Below are 18,335 nucleotides of genomic sequence, written 5' to 3' on the forward strand. Positions count from 1 at the left end.
AGATATTAGCCCAGAAACTTAGAATACCCAAGATACATCTTGCAAAACACAAGAAAACCTAAGATGACCATTGTGTGGATACTTCATTCTTCCTTAGAATAAGGAACAAAATGCCTGTGAAAGGATATAGGTACAGAGACAAAATTTAGAGCTAAGATGAAAGGATGGACTATCCAGAGTCTACTCCATCCAGGAATCTATCCCATCATCAGCCATCAAACCCAGATACTAATGCACATGCCAGCAAGATTCTGCTGAAGGGACCCTGATATAGAGGCTTCTTGTGAGGCTATGCCAGTGCCTGGAAAACACAGAAGTGGATGCTCACAGTCAGCTATTGGATGGAACACAGGGACCTCAATGGAGGAGCTAGAGAAAGTACCCAAGGTGTTGTTGGGGGCTGCAACCCTGTAGGTGCAAAAACAATATGAACTAACCAGTACCCCCTGAGCTTGAGTCTCTAGCTGCATATGTAGCAGAAGATGGCCTAATTGGCCATCACTGGAAAGAGAGGCCCCTTGGTCTTATAAACTTTATATGACCCAGCACAGAGGAAGGCCTGGGCCAAGTAGTGGGAGTGGGTGGGTAAGGGAGTAGGGGCGGGGGCGGGTATAGGGAACTTTTGGGATAGCATTTGAAATGTAAATAAAGAAAATAATAATAAAAAAAGAAAATAATAAATTTAAAAAATCAAAAAAAAAAAAAAAATATATAGCAGGCTGAGCAAGCCAGGGGAAGCATGCCAGTAAGTAACATCTCTCCATGGCCTCTGCATCAGCTCCTGCTTCCTGAGCTGCTTGAGTTCCAATCCTGACTTTCTTTGGTGATAACAGCAGTGTGGAAATGTAAGCTGAATGAACCTTTTCCTCCCCAGCTTGCTTCTTGGTCATGATGTTTGTACAGGAATAGAAACCCTGACTAAGACAGTCCCCCCCAACCTCCTATTTCCTGAGATTGCCTGTTTTCATTCTTTCTGCTGGCCCTCAGGGCTTCAGTCCTTCTCCCTCACTCAATACCAGATCAGGTTCCCCTCTCCCCATCAATCCCTCCTCCCCCCTACCCCTGTACACTTTCCCTCCCAGGTCCCTCCCTCCCTCCCTCCCTCCCTCCCAGCTTGTGATTGCTTTCTTCTTTCCCAAGTGGGACTGAGGTGTCCTCACTTGGGCATTTCAGTTTGTTGACATTTCACATTCTGTGGACTGTATTTTTGCATTCTGTACTTTTTTGGGGGGGACTAATATCCACTTATTAGTGAGTACACACCATGTACATCTTTTGGGATCTGAGTTCCCTCACTCAGGATGATATTTTCTAGTTCCATCCATTTGTCTGCAAAACTAAGGATGTCCTTGTTATTAATAGCTGAGTAGTAGTTCACTGTGTAAATGAACCAAATTTTCTGTATCCATTCTTCTATTGTGGGACATCTAGGTTGTTTCCAGATTCTAGCTACCACAAAGAAGGCTGCTATGAACATAGTGGAACACATGCCCCTGTGGCATGGTGGGGAATTTTTGGGTGTATTCCCAAGAGTGGTATAGCTGTGTCTTCAGATAGATCTATTTCCAATTTTTTGAGGAACCTCCAGATTGATTTCCAGAGTGGTTGTACTAATTTGCAATCCCACCAGCTTTGGAGAAGTGTTCCTTTTTCTCCACATCCTCTCCAATATGTGCTGTCACCTGAGGCTTTGATCTTAGCCATTCTGATTGGTGTAAGGTAGAATCTCAGTGTTGTTTTGATTTGTATTTCTCTGATCACTAAGTACTTTGAACATTTCTTTAGGTGCTTCTCAGCCATTTGAGATTCCTCAGTTGTGAATTCTCAGTTTAGTTCTGTACCCCATTTTTTGATTGGGTTGTTTGTTTGTTTGTTTGTTTGTTTTTTGGTGATTAACCTTTTGAGTTCTTTATATATTTTGGATATTAGCAATTTATAGGATGTGGGTTAGTGAAGATTTTTTTTCCCAATTTGTAGGTTGCTGATTTATCCTTTGACTTACAAAATCTTTCCAGTTTCATGAAGTTCCATTTATCAATTCTTGATCTTAGAGCATGAGCCATTGGAGTTCTGTTTAGAATATTTCCCTCTGTGTCAATGAGTTCAAGGCTCTTTCTTTTCTCTTCAATTAGATTCAATGTATCTGGTTTTATGTTGAGGTCCTTGATCTTCCTGGACTTGACCTTTGTATGATGTGACAAGTATGGCTCTATTTTCATTCTTCTATAGACAGACAACCAGTTAGACCATCACCGTTTATTGAAGATGCTTTCTTTTTTCAATTGTATATTTTTGGCATCTTTGTTAAAGATCAAGTGACCATGTGTGGCTTTATTTCTGGGTTTTCAATTCTATTCCATTGGTCAATGTGTCTGCCTCTGTACCAATCCCATGCAGTTTTTATCACCATTGCTCCGAAGTAAAGCTTGAGATCAGGGATGGTGATTCCACCATCTCTTCTTGTTTTTGTTAAGAACATTTTTTGCTCTTCTGGGATTTTTGCCTTTCCAGATGAATTTGAGAATTGCTCTTTCCATGTCTTTGAAGAATTGTGTTAAGATTTTGATAGGTATTGCATTAAATCTATAGATTGCTTTTGGTAGGATGGCCATTTTTACTATGTTAATTCTTCCAATTCATGAGCATGAGAGATCCCTCCATTTTCTGAGATCTTCTTTGATTTCTTTCTTAAGAGACTTGAAGCTATTGTCATACAGTCTTTTACTTGTTTGGTTAGAGTTACCCAACATAGTTTATATTATTTGTGGCAATTATGAAGGGAGTTGTTTTCCTATTGTTTTCCTCATCCTGTTTATCCTTTGTATAAAGGAAGGCTACTGATTTATTTGAGTTAATTTTGTATCCAGCCACTTTGCTGAAGTTGTTTAGCAGCTGGAGAATTCTCTGGTAGAATTTTTGGGGTTGCTTATGTATTCTATCATATCATCTGCAAATAGTGATAACTTTATTTCTTCTTTACCAATTTGTATCTCTTTTTGTTGTCTTATTGTACTAGCTAACACTTTGAGTACTTTATTGAATATATATGGGAAGCGTGGGCATCCTTGTCTTGTCCACTATTTCAGTGGGATTGCTTCAAGTATGTCTCCATTTAATTTGATATTGGCTGTTGGTTTGCTGTAAACTACTTTTATTATGTTTAGGTGTGGGTCTTGAATTCCTTATCTCTCCAATACTTCTAACATGAAGAGGTGTTATATTTTGTCAAATGCTTTTTCTGAATCTAAGGAAGTGATCACGTAATTTTTTCTTAAGTTTGTTTACATAGTAGATTACATTAATGGATTTTCGTATATTAAACCAACCTTGCATCCCTGGGATGAAGCCTACTTGATGGTTCTGAATGATGGTTTTAATATGTTCTTGGATTCAGTTTGCAAGAATTTTATTGAGTATTTTTGCATCAATATTCATAAGCAAGATTGGTCTGACACTCTCTTTTTTGGTTGTGTCCTTGTGTGCTTTACATACCAGAGTAATTGTGGCTTCATAGAACAAGTTAGGTAGTGTTCCTCTTGTTTCTATTTTATGGAATACTTTGAGGAAAATTGGTATCAAGTCTTCTTTGAAGGTCTGGGAGACTCAGTTTTCTATGGAGTTTTACCTTCATTTTGTGGTTTTCAAAAAGTTTCTGACTCATCTGTCTATGAGGACAGACAAGAAAGCTAAGGAGAATTAAATCTGCCCTTCCAACATGCTGCCAATGAAGAAGGCTAGTATTGATGGAAGCTGGATGCATTAGAATGGTTCAAGGACATTTAAAATGGCCACTTTGCATCTTCTCAGTTGCAACACTTGGCTTTGGTACCTTGGGAGTCTCTGTGTCCATTTCTTCTGCAGTTACAGGAAATAGGCTGAATTCTGACCCCAGTCTCCTGCTGTACTGACTAAGAGTTGTTGCTTTTTAGTTTATACATATTTTTCTTGTTACCTATGAGTGCCAAATTCCAAGGCCCTTACATTCAGTTCAAATATTGGGACAGTTTCAGAATTTGTGCCCAATGAGGTTGGTTTTCTTCTTTATCCTCCTCTAGTTTATCCTGTCTTCCCTCTGTTCTCCACTTTCACATCGCTTAGTGATTTTTTTCATGTCATTGCTCAGTTGTTTAGGACCTCCCTAGAATACTGAGGCAGATTTAAGACTTCATACTTCATGGACATTGTTTGCATTTATGCATCTCTGTGGTAAATATAGTTATATTTCTTTACTCCTGTCTGCTGAGAGCAATGGATGTAGTCTATAATATGTAGAGCCACATATGGGATCTCAGTGAACAACAACTCAAAAAGAAATAGTACATGCTTGATTCACAGCATTTTATTTGATAGTTTATATAGAATTTTGACCACCTATATGAATATTTATTAACCTTCAGATCAATGAAGGTTTCATATTTTACTTTTGTAAAATAGATTACAGAAATGTCTTTGTTGTTTGTATTATCAATAATATTGATTCAAGAACAGTCAAAATTAGTTTTAAATATGTGAAAATAAATTGACCATGATTTTCTTTACTACGAAATCTATAGGTGTAGCTAATAGGAGTATAGATAAATCTTTCTTCCACATTGTTTTAAAGAACAGAATTTTAAATTGTACACTTGAAACCGTAAAGATTTTTATGTGAAAACTAGAAAAACATATCATAAAAGATGTTTAATTCTGAGAGGAAAAATAATGTACTTTTTGAGTAAAGAAAAAATGTGCTGTGACATTTCAAAGAAAATACTGGGCTGGCAAGATGGCACCATCAGTCAAGTACTTGCTTTGGGGCCCCATAATTCATGCAAACAAAGCCAGGTATGGTGGCATGATTATAATCAAGCTGCCCAGGAGACACATAGAGGAAGTTCTCTGAGAAAATTTTCCTAGCAAGCCTTGAATAATTGACAAGGCCTTGTCCTGTGTCAGAATAGATACTGTCTCAGAAACGGAGATGGACAGTGGTTGATATTGTCTTCTGGCCTCCATCTGTGCACACACATATACTCATACCATGAATAGGCATACATAAACACACACATATCTACACCATTAATGTCAGGTGCAACATGATTGCCATCACAACTGCATGCCAGTCTTAGCTGTGGGAGCACCAATAACCTGAATAATGCATATCTGTCTTTCTAGTAAACAGATGGCATTTCTGTTCCTTGTATGTTTCTCTGTTTTGCCCTTTTCTATACCATGTTTGTCCTCAAACACAACTTTGGTAAAATTTTCTGGGAAAGGGATTGAGGGCATTACTAGAGAGGGAAATGACTTTGATAACTATAACAACAATGCCTATTGAAATAATCAGCCCAGACATAACAGGACAAAGGGTTCTGGATGTGGAGGCTTATGGTCTTTATTGTTCTCTGTCAAATCTTATCCAACTCATGATGATTAAGTTGTACCAGGAAATATTGGAAGCAGGAAATATTTTTAAGACACATGAAGTTTTAGTACCTAAGAGAATTGAAAACCCAAGAAAAACGTGCAGTGGGCCACTAAGGACAGGGACGCCCATAGAAAATGCAATGCACAAGATCAAGAGGAAATAGTTGAATATACCAGAATAGTGAGCACTGTTGAGAGCCCCCACAAGATGAAATCTATAATAATAGAAAGTTTGATCCAGAAATATTATTGGGGAAAATTGAAAGATATATGTATAATAAAAAGATAAAGGATGGATAGAAATGTTTGGACCATGTGAGGGGACCATTGGGTTAGTGAACTGACCTTCCTGGAAAGATTGGCACATGCTGACTTGACCCCCTGGCATCACCTGCCTAAGGAAATTAGGGTACAAGTTCTAAAAGATTGAGATTGATCTTGTGAAGGAGTCCTAGGGAAACCTGCAATAGGAATTAAAATTGCAAATGGAAAAGAGTTTGGAAAGCATTGTATACATAGATACTTGGATGAGCTTAATACAGAGATTTTTGCAAATTGAAGGCATTAGAAGTATTGATATCCCTTTTACCTGTTTAGCCCCTTCCTGTGTGCAAACAAGTGCTGTAATCACAAGTGTATGTCCATATGACTTGTGATTTGGAGGCTTTTCATGGAGTTAAAGTTAATGTATAACTTGCTTTAGTAAAAACTGAACTGTGACTTTGTGTGTGCATTGTGCTTTCTGGTGGCCTAGTTACATGGGCTTTTTAAAGAAAAATAATGGGCTTGAGAAAAATAACAAAAAGACCTTTGATTATGCATTATTGTATAACAAGAAAGTGTGTAACCAATAAGACTGAGGCAAACTCAGAGAGAAAAAACATGTGTGTGTGTGTGTGTGTGTGTGAGAGAGAGAGAGAGAGAGAGACAGAGACAGAGAGACAGAGAGAGACAGAGACAGAGACAGAGAGACAGAGAGAGAGAGAGACAGAGAGAGAGAGACAGAGACAGAGACAGAGAGATAGAGAGAGAGACAGAGACAGAGACAGAGACAGAGACAGAGACAGAGACAGAGCTGTCTCATAGCAGCAGTGCTTCCATGAGTCACCTGTAAGCTTGCACCTCCATCCTTGCCTGAGACTGGTTTCATGCTGATCCAATCCTCCCATTCTCGAGAACTCCAAAAGGACTGGGACTGGTCCTCAGTGTAGTATACTAACTTAATGGTGTCAAAAATTTAAACAACATATTTCTTTTATAGAAATATTAAAATCCATTACTTAAGTTGCCATTAAACATTAACTTGAGGAATTAGGAGTAAACTGACATGTGTTATTAAAGCTTATCAGTAATTGGTGCAATCATTTTTTAGTTTTCATTTCCTTTAAAATAAAATATTTTTAGCCTATTTTTGAAAAGTTCATAAAAAGTTTCGTTAAAAGATATACCACATAATATTTCCCTAGATTCCTTCTTTTGTCTTTATATTTAGGTTCCTTTGTATGGATGAGGGCCAGTCATGCATCTATTTCTAAGAGCAGTGCATATTTAAACACCTCTGTATGTCACTGCATGGATGGGGACTGCCGTCTTCAGTTCAATTACACGATGGAAAACAGTGTCCTGAGAGTAAGACTGTACAATGATAAGGTAAGAAAAAAAATAGCATTGATTTAAAATCTATTGAATATATGACATTTCTATCCTTAGACATTTGTCTTTCTAGTTTTCATTCATAGACTTCAGACATTCTGTTTATTGTATTCATGTGTAAGTGTGGGTCTGCTTAGCGTCTTCATGTGCACCACATGTGTACAATGTCCTCAGAGGTCAGAAAAGGTGTTGGGTCCCCTGTAGCTAGAGTTACAATAGTCATCAACCCTTTCCCTTCCACATGGGTATTGGTAACTAATCACAGGAGTTTTGCAAGAGCATATTCTCTCTGTGTCTCTGTCTCTCTGTGTCTGTGTCTGTGTCTGTGTCTGTGTCTGTGTCTGTTTCTGTGTCTGTCTGTCTGTCTGTCTGTCTGTCTGTCTGTCTGTCTGTCTCTCTCTCTCTCTCTCCCCCCACTCCGTTTTGGTCTACAATAGATGAACACTCCTTCTATTAAAGATGAAGAAACACACATGCAGGCACACTGTGAGAAATCCTTGTGCAAGACATAGATAACCATTCCTGGAGGGCTGGGGCAGGGGGTAGTTCTGGCCTTAAGGGGGCTAGAAAGAAGGTCTTCTTTCTCTAGTTCAGAGTTCATCAGTTTAAACAAGGAAAGGGAAGCTGATAGGCCCACAACATTGGGTACAGATGTTGAGCTCAAGTCTTGAACTTATTTAATCAGCCTAGATTTGACATCTGCTGGAGGATTGGGCGGGGTTACAAAAAAAAAAAAAAAGAAAAAAGAAAAGAAAAGAAAAGAAAAATTCTGCCAGAGCTTTGTCTTGGGTCATGAAGTGAAAAAGTCAGAAAATTTGCAATCTCTTTTCCAACTGTGGCTTCTTTCCGTATTTGTCTACCTTCCAAGGATCTGTATAACTCCTAGTTCGATAATCTGTTCTCAGTGGTTCATCATAGTTGCTGTCATGCATTTTGGTGTGCAGGCTGTAATTTCCTCAAACTGACAAAGGGGAAATTATGGTAAGGAACAGGCAAAGTTCCTCTAAGGAGGTTCCATCTCAGGAATGATAAAATTTAATTGACGGCAAAGATGCAGAATGTAAACTGTCCATGTAATAAGAGTGTGTTTCCTTAGAGTGTGCTATGTGAGTTAGATGGTGTTTGTGGAACACAATATCTGAGATATCTGAGACTGTTAGTGTTTTTGGTTTTCTTGCCTGCTCTCTTTGTGCAATAAGGGCAAGACTGCCTCTCAATAATTTTCTCAACTACATCTTCAATAGGAGTTTTTGCAAATATTCTGATTAATCATTGAAATATTTATCCAGCAATAAATTTAGATATTATTTTTCTCTAATTTTATTATACATTTTAAGAATTTTTCAGAGGTCAAATACTATCAATTTAAAAGTACTTGTGACATATACATAAAATTTCAAAAGCTTAAAAATCATTTAAGAAATGATGGGTCTAATAGAAGTGAGGTCTTTGCGATTATACATTGTTAATTATGTTTTAGAGTTCTGAAACTATGTGAGATGTCATATCTACACATTAAAATCATAAATATAATGAAAACAAATTCTTTGTTCTTATCAGTAAGTACAGTTTTGAGGACTTGTAGTTACTGAGTACACACAAATGAGTTAAATTAAGTTCGAGTTGAACTAAACTGAGTTGAATTAAAATGCATGCTGCCATATAGAATGAATATTATGCTTATCCCAGTGAGTGAACAAATTTGTAACTTTCCAATCTAATGTAATGAAATTAGCTACAACTCCTATTTCCATGATATACTCTAAAAATCTTGGTTGTTATGAAGTGTCTTCTCATTGATAGGAATAAAAAACCCACAGGGAACAACGACAGTCATCTAAAAACCTAGGAAGCACTGCAGAACATCCAACAGTGGGGCGCCAGTAAGGATACTTAGGCAGGTTTCATTTGTTTCAGGTTGCTTTGGATAAATCCAGTTGAAATTTCCTCAGAGTTTTAGCCTGACACGTGGAAAAGAAAAGCATACTTGTCACATAGCTTGACTGGTGGCACAGAAAACCTGCCACCAGCATTTTATTCTGTTCTTTTCCCTTCTGAAACTTGACATGTCAAGATAATTAATCCTGAAAGATGAGAGTGCTCTTTAGAAGGATTTTTGAGGCTGGGGGAGGAATCCATTTTACTTACCTTTGGCTTTGATTTTTGTACTGTTCTCATCATATCTGCTTCTTTGGCTTTGATTCTGTACTGTTCTCATCATATCTGCTTCTTTTTCCATCTGTTTGCTCCTTGCAGAAATGCTTGTAAAATTCTAAAACATTAAATTGTATGGGTGCTGCTATAACATATGGCAGTCTGTTTTCCTTTGCTACTGGGATAAGATGTTACTAGTATTCTTTTTAAAATATGATACTTTTATTAGTCCTTAGAGAATTTTATATAATCATATTCATATTTTTCTTATTCATGGATCATAGTCATCCAACTGACACTCAGCCTATGTTTTCCTCCAACACCACTTCATACCATTTTTAAAATAAAAGAGAGTACATCACAGCAAATATACAAATTTATATATATATTTCATTATTTAGAACAATTTTTGATGCTAGTTCTTACAATCATATGCCACTTTCTTCCTTAATGTTCCACGAGGCTTAGGTGTAGGCTTTTGTTATAAATGTATTAATTGTGGACAGGTCCTGCATAGCCAGCTGATCTTTGCTTTTTATCCATTGTGGGCTTTCATAATGATCTCTTTCTGTTTAAAAAAGAAACTTCTTTGATTAGAGGTAAGATCTTGACCTTTCTATGGATAAAGGATATGTACTTAGGATATAGTTAGAGATTAAACTGGTTAAGGACCATCCAGGTGCTTGGCTAAATTTACACAGCCAGGCGTGAGTTGCATCCTATTCAACTAGTCTGAGTACAGATATTTGGTTGTTGGCTACCCCTAGGACATAAAAGTACCACCACTGAATCTTTTAGAATATTCTACCATTCTGGTCATTATTTTGAATCATTGGCATTATAGCTGGACATGATTATTGATGGTGTTTTTCCATTGGCAGCTTACATGGCTCCTTTAATGTGTCACTGAGACATATTAAATTTATTTTTATTTATTTATTCATATTTGTTCAGTATATTTCAATTAAATCGGCTGTTTGGGAGATTGTCATAAATTAGCTTATTGTATTTTCTGTAACATTAGCAGCTTTCCTCATGTATGGAATAAACTATACAAACAACACCTCACAATCCCCACACCAAGTTAGGTTTTAATCTGTATGTACTATGGCACCATTCATGCCTCAGTAATCTTTTAGTTTATCAATTTTCTACTCTGACCAGAAATTGTGAAAACTTCTTTAATGGTCCTATTAAGTTCAGATTATGATTACAAATGCTTTAAAACTCTAGTCTCATTATATTGCATGGCAAATTATTTATTAATACTTATTTATACATCCAATGAGATGTTATAATATATTTTAATAAAGATTTCAATCGTACATGCTTTATTTTTTCACAATTATTTTAATCTACTCAAAATATCACAGATAGATTTTTCAAAATCTCAGTATACATAACAATAAAAACAAATGGCATCTTTCTATTAGTGGTCTTAAAGCTATGCAAGAAAATATTGGAAAATTGCCTGTAGCTGGCATATAATTGTCTATTAGTGTGGATTACCCTGATGCATCCAGGAGAGGCTTATCCTACAGAATGGAATCTTGTGTATCAACTCAAATTGGTTGAGTGTGGAACATTACTTATTCTGAAAGTATGTGTTACTTTTCTGACCCCCTCGTTAGTTTTTATTGATCATGAATATGGAGTCTGCCGCAGACTTCATTTAAGTCATAAGTTGATACTTCATCTCACACTTAAGAAGACTCTCAACTATTGTTTAAATATGTCTTGATGTAAACCACTATTTGTCTTCTTTAAACAACAGAGTTCTTCATTCCGGGGATCCAGTTTCTGTTTATACTGTCTAGATAGGTAGGGTCTAGAACTCCCTTCTACATCTGTACAACAATGGTCATAACAACACACTCTGTTCTTGAGATTTTTAGTGCTTATAAGTTATGGATAATGGGAACTGGACTTGTAACTTTTACATGATATTTTAAATTTCCCCCATCAAATATTTTGCATCTAAAGGTTTGATCAGAATGAACTCTTATAAAGTATTGATGTTCTTGTTTGATACAATATTAGGGATATAATAAGATCTATTGAAAGAATATATTTTTCAAGTTCCATGATTTTTATCATAGTATATATTTTAAAGTTTTTAAAGGCCAACTTTGAGGTAATATATCTGATTTCTTCTCTGGGAGTGAGAAGGAGACACTAGTGTCTTTGAGAAGACTAGTAATGAATAGTATTGAAAGGTAAGTCAGCATTTTGAACCTAATCTGGAACATCAACAGGCTCTTAAAATTTTTGATCAGTCACCATTTTAATGATTAGTATATAAGATAACAAGAAATTAGAACATACTTGAGAACCTTTCCAAAGATGAGGGTTTCTTATTTTTTTTTTTTTTTTTTTTTAGTATTGACCTTTGTTCAAACTAACTGGGTACTGTGAGAATAAGAAATAAAATAAAATCTACATTCAATTAGCTAAAGATAAATTATTTTTCTTTATAATTGCTAGTGTTTTTAGAGAGAAAAATCTCAATCTCATTAGAAATATACTATTAAGTTAGTATACAGAAAACATTCATGTTTTGAAATAACTCTGCTCAGTTTATTTTATAAAACTAACTTATCTTCAGGTAGATGAAAATCAATTAGTCATTCTGTGAAAGGTAAATTGTTTTAAATTATTTTCCTAAAATGATCACTGGGGGAATCAGTGGGTGTAATTTGCCATACACTGTCACTAAAAGATTTTATAGAAGTGTGTTCATTCCAGTAACTGAAGTTAAATGGAAATAATTAATGAGAAAATTTGCTGTAGGCCTTAGTTCCTTATAACACAATAATTTCGGTGTGACTTGCAAGCTCTCAACTCTCACCACATAGTGAGTGTCTCTGTCCTGTAGAAATCTCAGAGGAATAGGTAAAATGAAAAGAAGGACAAGAAATATATTTTATTGGCTCTAAAAGACATTCTTTTTTATTTAAACAGTTGTTATTAGATATTTTCTTCATTTACAATTCAAAAGCTATCCCAAATGTCCCCTATACCCNCCCCCCGCCCTGCTCCCCAGCCCACCCACTCCTGCTTCTTGGCCCTGGCACTCCCCTGTATTGGGGCATATAATCTTTGCAAGACCAAGGGCCTCTCATCCCAATGATGGGAGATTAGGCCATGTTCTGCTACATATGCAACTAGAGACATGAGCTCAAGGGGTACTGGTTAGTTCATATTGCTGTTCCTCCTATAGGGTTGAGGCTCGGGAGTCTGGAGTGGACAGCAGAGGATGCATTGCTCTTTAAGAAAATCTTGTACATAGATGAGATATGTAAAACTAAGCATGGAAGGAGAAGCCTAAAGCCTAGGAACACCTGCCCCCTACCATAAGATCTGAGAAGTAGATGTTTACTGTTATTTTTCGTTTTTGTTTTGTTTTGTTTTGTTTTGTTTTGTTTTGTTTTGTTTTAATTTCATACTGGAAGCAAACAAGGCTGGCAGAGCTCAGCCTAAGCCAATTCTGTCCGCTCCATATCTGCACTAGAGGATTTCATGAAAAATTATGGTTCCCTATATCATGAAAAATTTGGTTTATTTTCTGCAGAAAAACATCAAAATATCTTGAATTCTTGCTAATATCTGAAGAAGCATAGGATTAATTCAGAGTATGGAAGTATGGTCCTAGATTGCAATGATCAATACTATTAGTTCTGATATGCAGCACAGAATAGACTTTGTCTCAATATCTTAGGTCAAATCACATAGTCATAATTTGTTTCTCATTGCTAAAATAAATGATCATTATAGCAATCTAAGGGCAGATGGTTCTTAGCCAAAATTGGCAGAAGAGTCAAATATATGGATATAAACTTCAGACAATAATGGTGTTGTGTAGGAATTAGAATTAATTCTCACATAGGTTAAAAACCAAGATGGTTCTGCACATGCAGCTGCATATTTTATTGAGTCTTCTTTGAAGTAACACAGTACTGTTGCACAATGTAATCAGACTAGTATTTAAGTTAGAAATTCTACCGAATTCTGCTTTTTTAAGGTTTTATTTCAAAAATGCAATTGCTTATTTCCTCTTGGTAAGGGACAAAAGGAAGATATGTATTGGATATGGTTAATGTCTGCTGTGTGCTTATATGAAAATTTCACACCAAGTCTGGTATTGTGTGCAATTAACATGTATTAATAAGTTAAAATGTTTAGACAGAGCCAATTTTGGATCAAAAGTTTTGTAGGTGGGCTGAAGTTCCCATACTGCTGGTCCTGTCTGTTGGTCTCTTCAGGTTCCATATTTCTACTGTTGGGCATTTTAGTTAAAGTCAAGGACATTGTTTATAATTTTATCCTGCAGATATGATTACTTCTTCATTTTTTCTTCAAAAGTATTGTTTACCTCATTATTAACTGCAGTACTTTTCATTTCTCATGACTTAATAGCATAAAGATACCCAAGTCTCATCAAAGTGTAGTTAGGAGAGCATGTATATAAAGAGGAGAGGTGAATTCAGGAAATTAGTAACATATTTCTATTTCAAATCAAAGGAAGAAAAAAGAACTTGGACATTCAGTACATCAACTTACAGCACATGGATGAAAGCAGATGTGTTAATACCAGAAGATCTGAAGGCATTTAAGGTATAAAAGCAAATAAAATTTTGTTAAAACTTAAAATTTTACTCTGTTAATATATAACTTATCATCCATTGCTAAATTTAAATTAGAAAAGTAGACTTGTATCTTTGGGGATAGATTTTATGTTCATTATGTTTGGTCCTTAACAGGGCAAGTTTTCAGTGAGCAGAGGAAATGCTAGAGGGAACACTCTTGCTCAAGCCTTTCCCATTCTTGCCTTGTGCTTTCCAGCTCCCAGCGTTGCCTCAGGCAAATACTTTCCATCATGATGCAGATAGATAATAAACTTCTGTTGAAATGCAGGTGATGAAATTACTATCTATACCATCATATACCTGAAATATATAGAAGCATTGATAGATGATCTCTTTAAAGAACTGATGAGATTCTGTGCTATATGTAGTCTATTGGCTGACGTTAGAATATGAGTCTAAATGATTGGCCATATGTGTGATGTACAAATCCAACTTTGTTTTATGGTCTCACTGTATTTATACACCTCTTCCAAGAGAGAATAAATAACCATGTGGACCCTTACAATTGCATATACTCTGAGTCTAGAAGTTTTGAAGCATATGTATATATATATATATATATATATATCAATCTTAGATGTTGAGGTTTAAGGTTTATATTACACTTTTGACTTTTTTATGTTAACATCTTGATCCTAGTGTAACATTTTATAAGTTGATATTTACATCCTCTGGAGGACATACTCAGTAAGTTTATTTTTTTCCACACAGTGGAATTGGTCCTGTGATCTGCAGAAAGATAAAATAAAGCAAAATTTAAAGACAGTATATTTTGGAATTATAAGTTTATATGTGCATAGCAGATGAAACAAAAATATGAATTAGAAATAGTAGGATTTGGAGATCAAAGTTTAAACTCATCAAGTTTGAAGCCTGAAATGAATCATATCTGGTTTCTTGGTACTCTGAAAAGACACAGCTGTTAGCCCAATAATGTATGCACACATGCACTATTGATTATGGGCAAATGATGCAACTGCGTGAATACTTTTCTCATCATACAGGATTTGAAATGAGTATTATATTCTGAAGCAAAACTTTAAATGTATTTGCCATCTGATATTTGATCAAAAGTAGTTTTAAAATAAGAAATGTGTATCTTTTTTGTCTTTGAATATATGAGCATCTATGCTGAAAACCTAACGTGGGTGAGGCTGAATGGGGTAGATCTTTATTACTATTATTTTCATACATCTTTTTCATAAAGTTCAGTAATGCTCTACTGAAATAGCAATAGAGATATTCTCTCGAGTAATAGAGAAATTCTCTTTTGTTGTGTTACTTTTCCTGGGAAGAAAACCTTACATATCCTGGAAGGAACCTGTACTAATGACAGGAGAAATCAGTAAAGATTTCACCAAAGTAAACTTGGCAGATGAATTGGATTGATTTAGAAGAATGTGGAGGGAAGCTGACTCAGAGGAATAAGGCTATCTCAAATAAGGCCTGCATCCTCCAAAGCCAAGCCAGTGTGGGTGAGAGCACACAAAATCTTCAATGTTAGAGTGGTCTCCAGGACTGGCAGGCAGAATAACTCTCACAGGCCACTTTGCCAGTAAGAGTCTCTTTACCCTGGCAGCTGGTCACTGATTTTATAATCTTATGAAAGGAGGGTTTTATCATCTTGTGGTTCTTGTGTCGGCTCTCCCAGACTTGTGAGGTTTATTTCCTGAGTCTTTTGAGCCTCTATCCTCCCTCCAAAAGGGAGTGCTACAGTTTCAATGACATTGCTGCATAGCCTATGTCAATACCTGTGAGCATACAGAACACTTGAAATGGAGTTAATGTGATTCGGAAATTGGATTCTCATCTGATTTCAATCCGCTTAAATTACTCACAAGTAGCTAGTGGCTGCTGAACTGGACAGAAGGAAATTGGTTGCCATTCATTGAGCTGTTTCTGCTACATCTTCCTGTGGTTCATTAACCATTGTTCTTGGTAGGACTTTGGGGACTCCTTAATACACTAACTTTGTCCTTCAGTTGGCTGGCAATGAAAGATGGAGCCACTTACTAACATTGTGTATCTCCAGAGAAGCCAGGAGATCAATTAGACAAAATAGGATTCATTCCTTTAATTATTGATTGGCGATATGTTGCTTTTAGAAATCTCTTCTGTGGGTGTAATTTTTAAATGTTCGTTCTTTTCAAATCTTTAATTCTAAACTACACTTCTTTTTCCTGCCCTGTAAGTTTTCAAGTATTAATTTTAGTAATTTTATAAAACAGATACAGTTATAGTTCTATGGAATTAATGGTGTTTTCTGCTTGAAAATAAAGGGGAAAGGGCTCTAAAGTTGATACTTGAATAACAAGTTTGCAGTAAAAGTTGTATGGGCATATGGCTACCTGGATCTTTGTTTCTTCTTGATTGGGTTCCCAGAAATATCCATGGATGCAATGTGCTTATCAACCTTGGGAATGTAGATCAGATTTGTGAAACAGTGACTTTGTCGTTCGCTGTGCTTAGCTGTATTTTAAAGTGTTTTTTCTCAGTGATTTATCTCTACGACTCTTCTTCAATTGTCTCTGTTTTTGTATTTTATGGGTATAAATTCATCATATTTTTTCATAAAGGTTGTTTTGGAAGGCACAGTTTTGAGTCAGGAAAGTTTTATTGGGATTGATCAGCTGTTAGTCTACGACTTTGGACAGACCCACTCCCAGCAGCTTTGTTCTGTAAATGAATACACTCCTGCCAGTAGGCAGTGCCTTACCCACACTTCTGTCTGTGACTCTGGAATGGACCACTTCAATGGGACTGATGAAGACTCAGAGGCTTGTGGTAAGTCAACTCCTGCTGGATTTGTTTACCTGCTCTCCTTCATGACTGTGGGACTTTAAATAGCCTTAGGTTATCTTGGGGAACATCTAATTTCTTTAAGATAACATGAAAGTGTGTTCTCACTCTGAACCTCTTATTAGCATTATTCCTTTGATGACCTCTCTGTTAATTTAATTTCTGGTGTTCACTGCTAAAATTACTAAACATCCTGCTTTGTTCTTCAAATAAATTGCTACTATTGATATGTGTGTGTGTGTGTGTGTGTGTGTGTGTGTTATATGTGAATGTGTGGGTGTACACATGTGCATATATGAATATATGTATACTTTAATTAAAGAAGAGAAAGACTCTGAGAAAGATCATGGTAACTTTATTTATAGATATATGCTAGATTGACAACACAATGTTAAGTACATTGTATTTTTGCCTGTAAGCAATTATGTTGGAAACTGAGGAGGGAGAATAAGAAGGACAGGAGGTGTCATTGATCCCCTTCTCCAGTCATGGTGAGGTGGCCACTTCCAGCCATCTACAGTCTTCAGGGAGGCCACATCTGGCCAACACCTTCCCTCCAGGTCTTTTATGAAGTATTTCTGACAGGAGAGAGGGGGAGACATTCTGTAATGATTGAAACTTCATCATACTTCAATGAAAATGGAATATACATTAGAAGTCACATGCCGGGTCTCACATGAGGTAGCTTAGCAACTAAGACTCATGGGATGTTTTTAGAAACTGTGTGTTCTAAAACAGTAAATGAATCTGTTTTCTGTATCACAAATAAGGAACTTTTAAAAGTATTAAAAATTTGACATTTATTTTCCTGTAATGTTTTATAGTAGTGAGATATTTTGTTATGTAGGGGAAAATATTGCAATAAGACAAATGCCACCCTGTAATGCAAAGATCTTTGCACACCATGCTTCTCTAGGTGTGCTAGTGAAGAATTTATTAAAAGCATTGGTGATACCAGGAGAAAATGGGCATAAAAAATAATACGCCCAGGTGGGCCTGACTATATATAGAAGTCCAATTAATTTCTTCAGCACCTCACTTTAAGCATATAATCTTCTAACCAGTGTGATCTCAGTGGGGTTTGCACTTACCTTTCTTTTCCATTCAAAGAGAATAAGGAGAATTTATTTCTCTAGTATATGCGAAAGTCATTTCTATGACTTATTTAAATATTTTTTATCATTAACTTGCTCCATTTCTTTCTGGGAAATACGTATTTCTTAAAAGCTTCTATTATTTTTAATTTCAAAGACTGAGAGAAAATATGTGGTTTTTCAATTGTTCATTTCCAAGCTGGGCTTCTTCTGTTTTTCTCCCCTGGGGAAAATGATTCTCTGCCACCCCCAACACTTTAAGGGGAGACCTAAATCAAATACATCCCTGGAATTAAATGATCTTTTCATTTTGTAATTTCTTATTTATTGAAATATCATGAATTATGTGCCTGTAATTTTTCTAATGTAATCGATCTCAGACTATTCTATTAGTTCCTTTGCGTGAATAGAGGGACAGATTTCATTCTTAACAAATACTGCTACTTTCTAGCATTGATCTTTCCAAATATTTTAAGATCATTAGTTCAATAAAAATTTGTCATGCTTGGTTGAGTGACAGTATTATATGACATGAATATATAGCCGTATTATGCACAGACACACACACACACACACACACACA

General features: G+C 36.0%; 1 protein-coding gene across 1 annotated transcript in view; it reads left to right on the forward strand.

Annotated features, from left to right (window-relative positions):
- The window catches only part of Malrd1 (MAM and LDL receptor class A domain containing 1), a 658,259-nt gene that overhangs the window by 84,274 nt on the left and 555,650 nt on the right, over nt 1–18,335 (forward strand). Inside the window, exons 7-9 of the mRNA XM_021195116.1 lie at nt 6,899–7,056; nt 13,735–13,827; nt 16,436–16,643. Coding sequence (XP_021050775.1) covers nt 6,899–7,056; nt 13,735–13,827; nt 16,436–16,643 — 459 coding nt within the window. The remainder of the gene's footprint in view (nt 1–6,898; nt 7,057–13,734; nt 13,828–16,435; nt 16,644–18,335) is intronic.

Source organism: Mus pahari, chromosome 3, assembly GCF_900095145.1.
Source record: "Mus pahari chromosome 3, PAHARI_EIJ_v1.1, whole genome shotgun sequence".
NCBI classification, from domain to species: domain Eukaryota; kingdom Metazoa; phylum Chordata; class Mammalia; order Rodentia; family Muridae; genus Mus; species Mus pahari.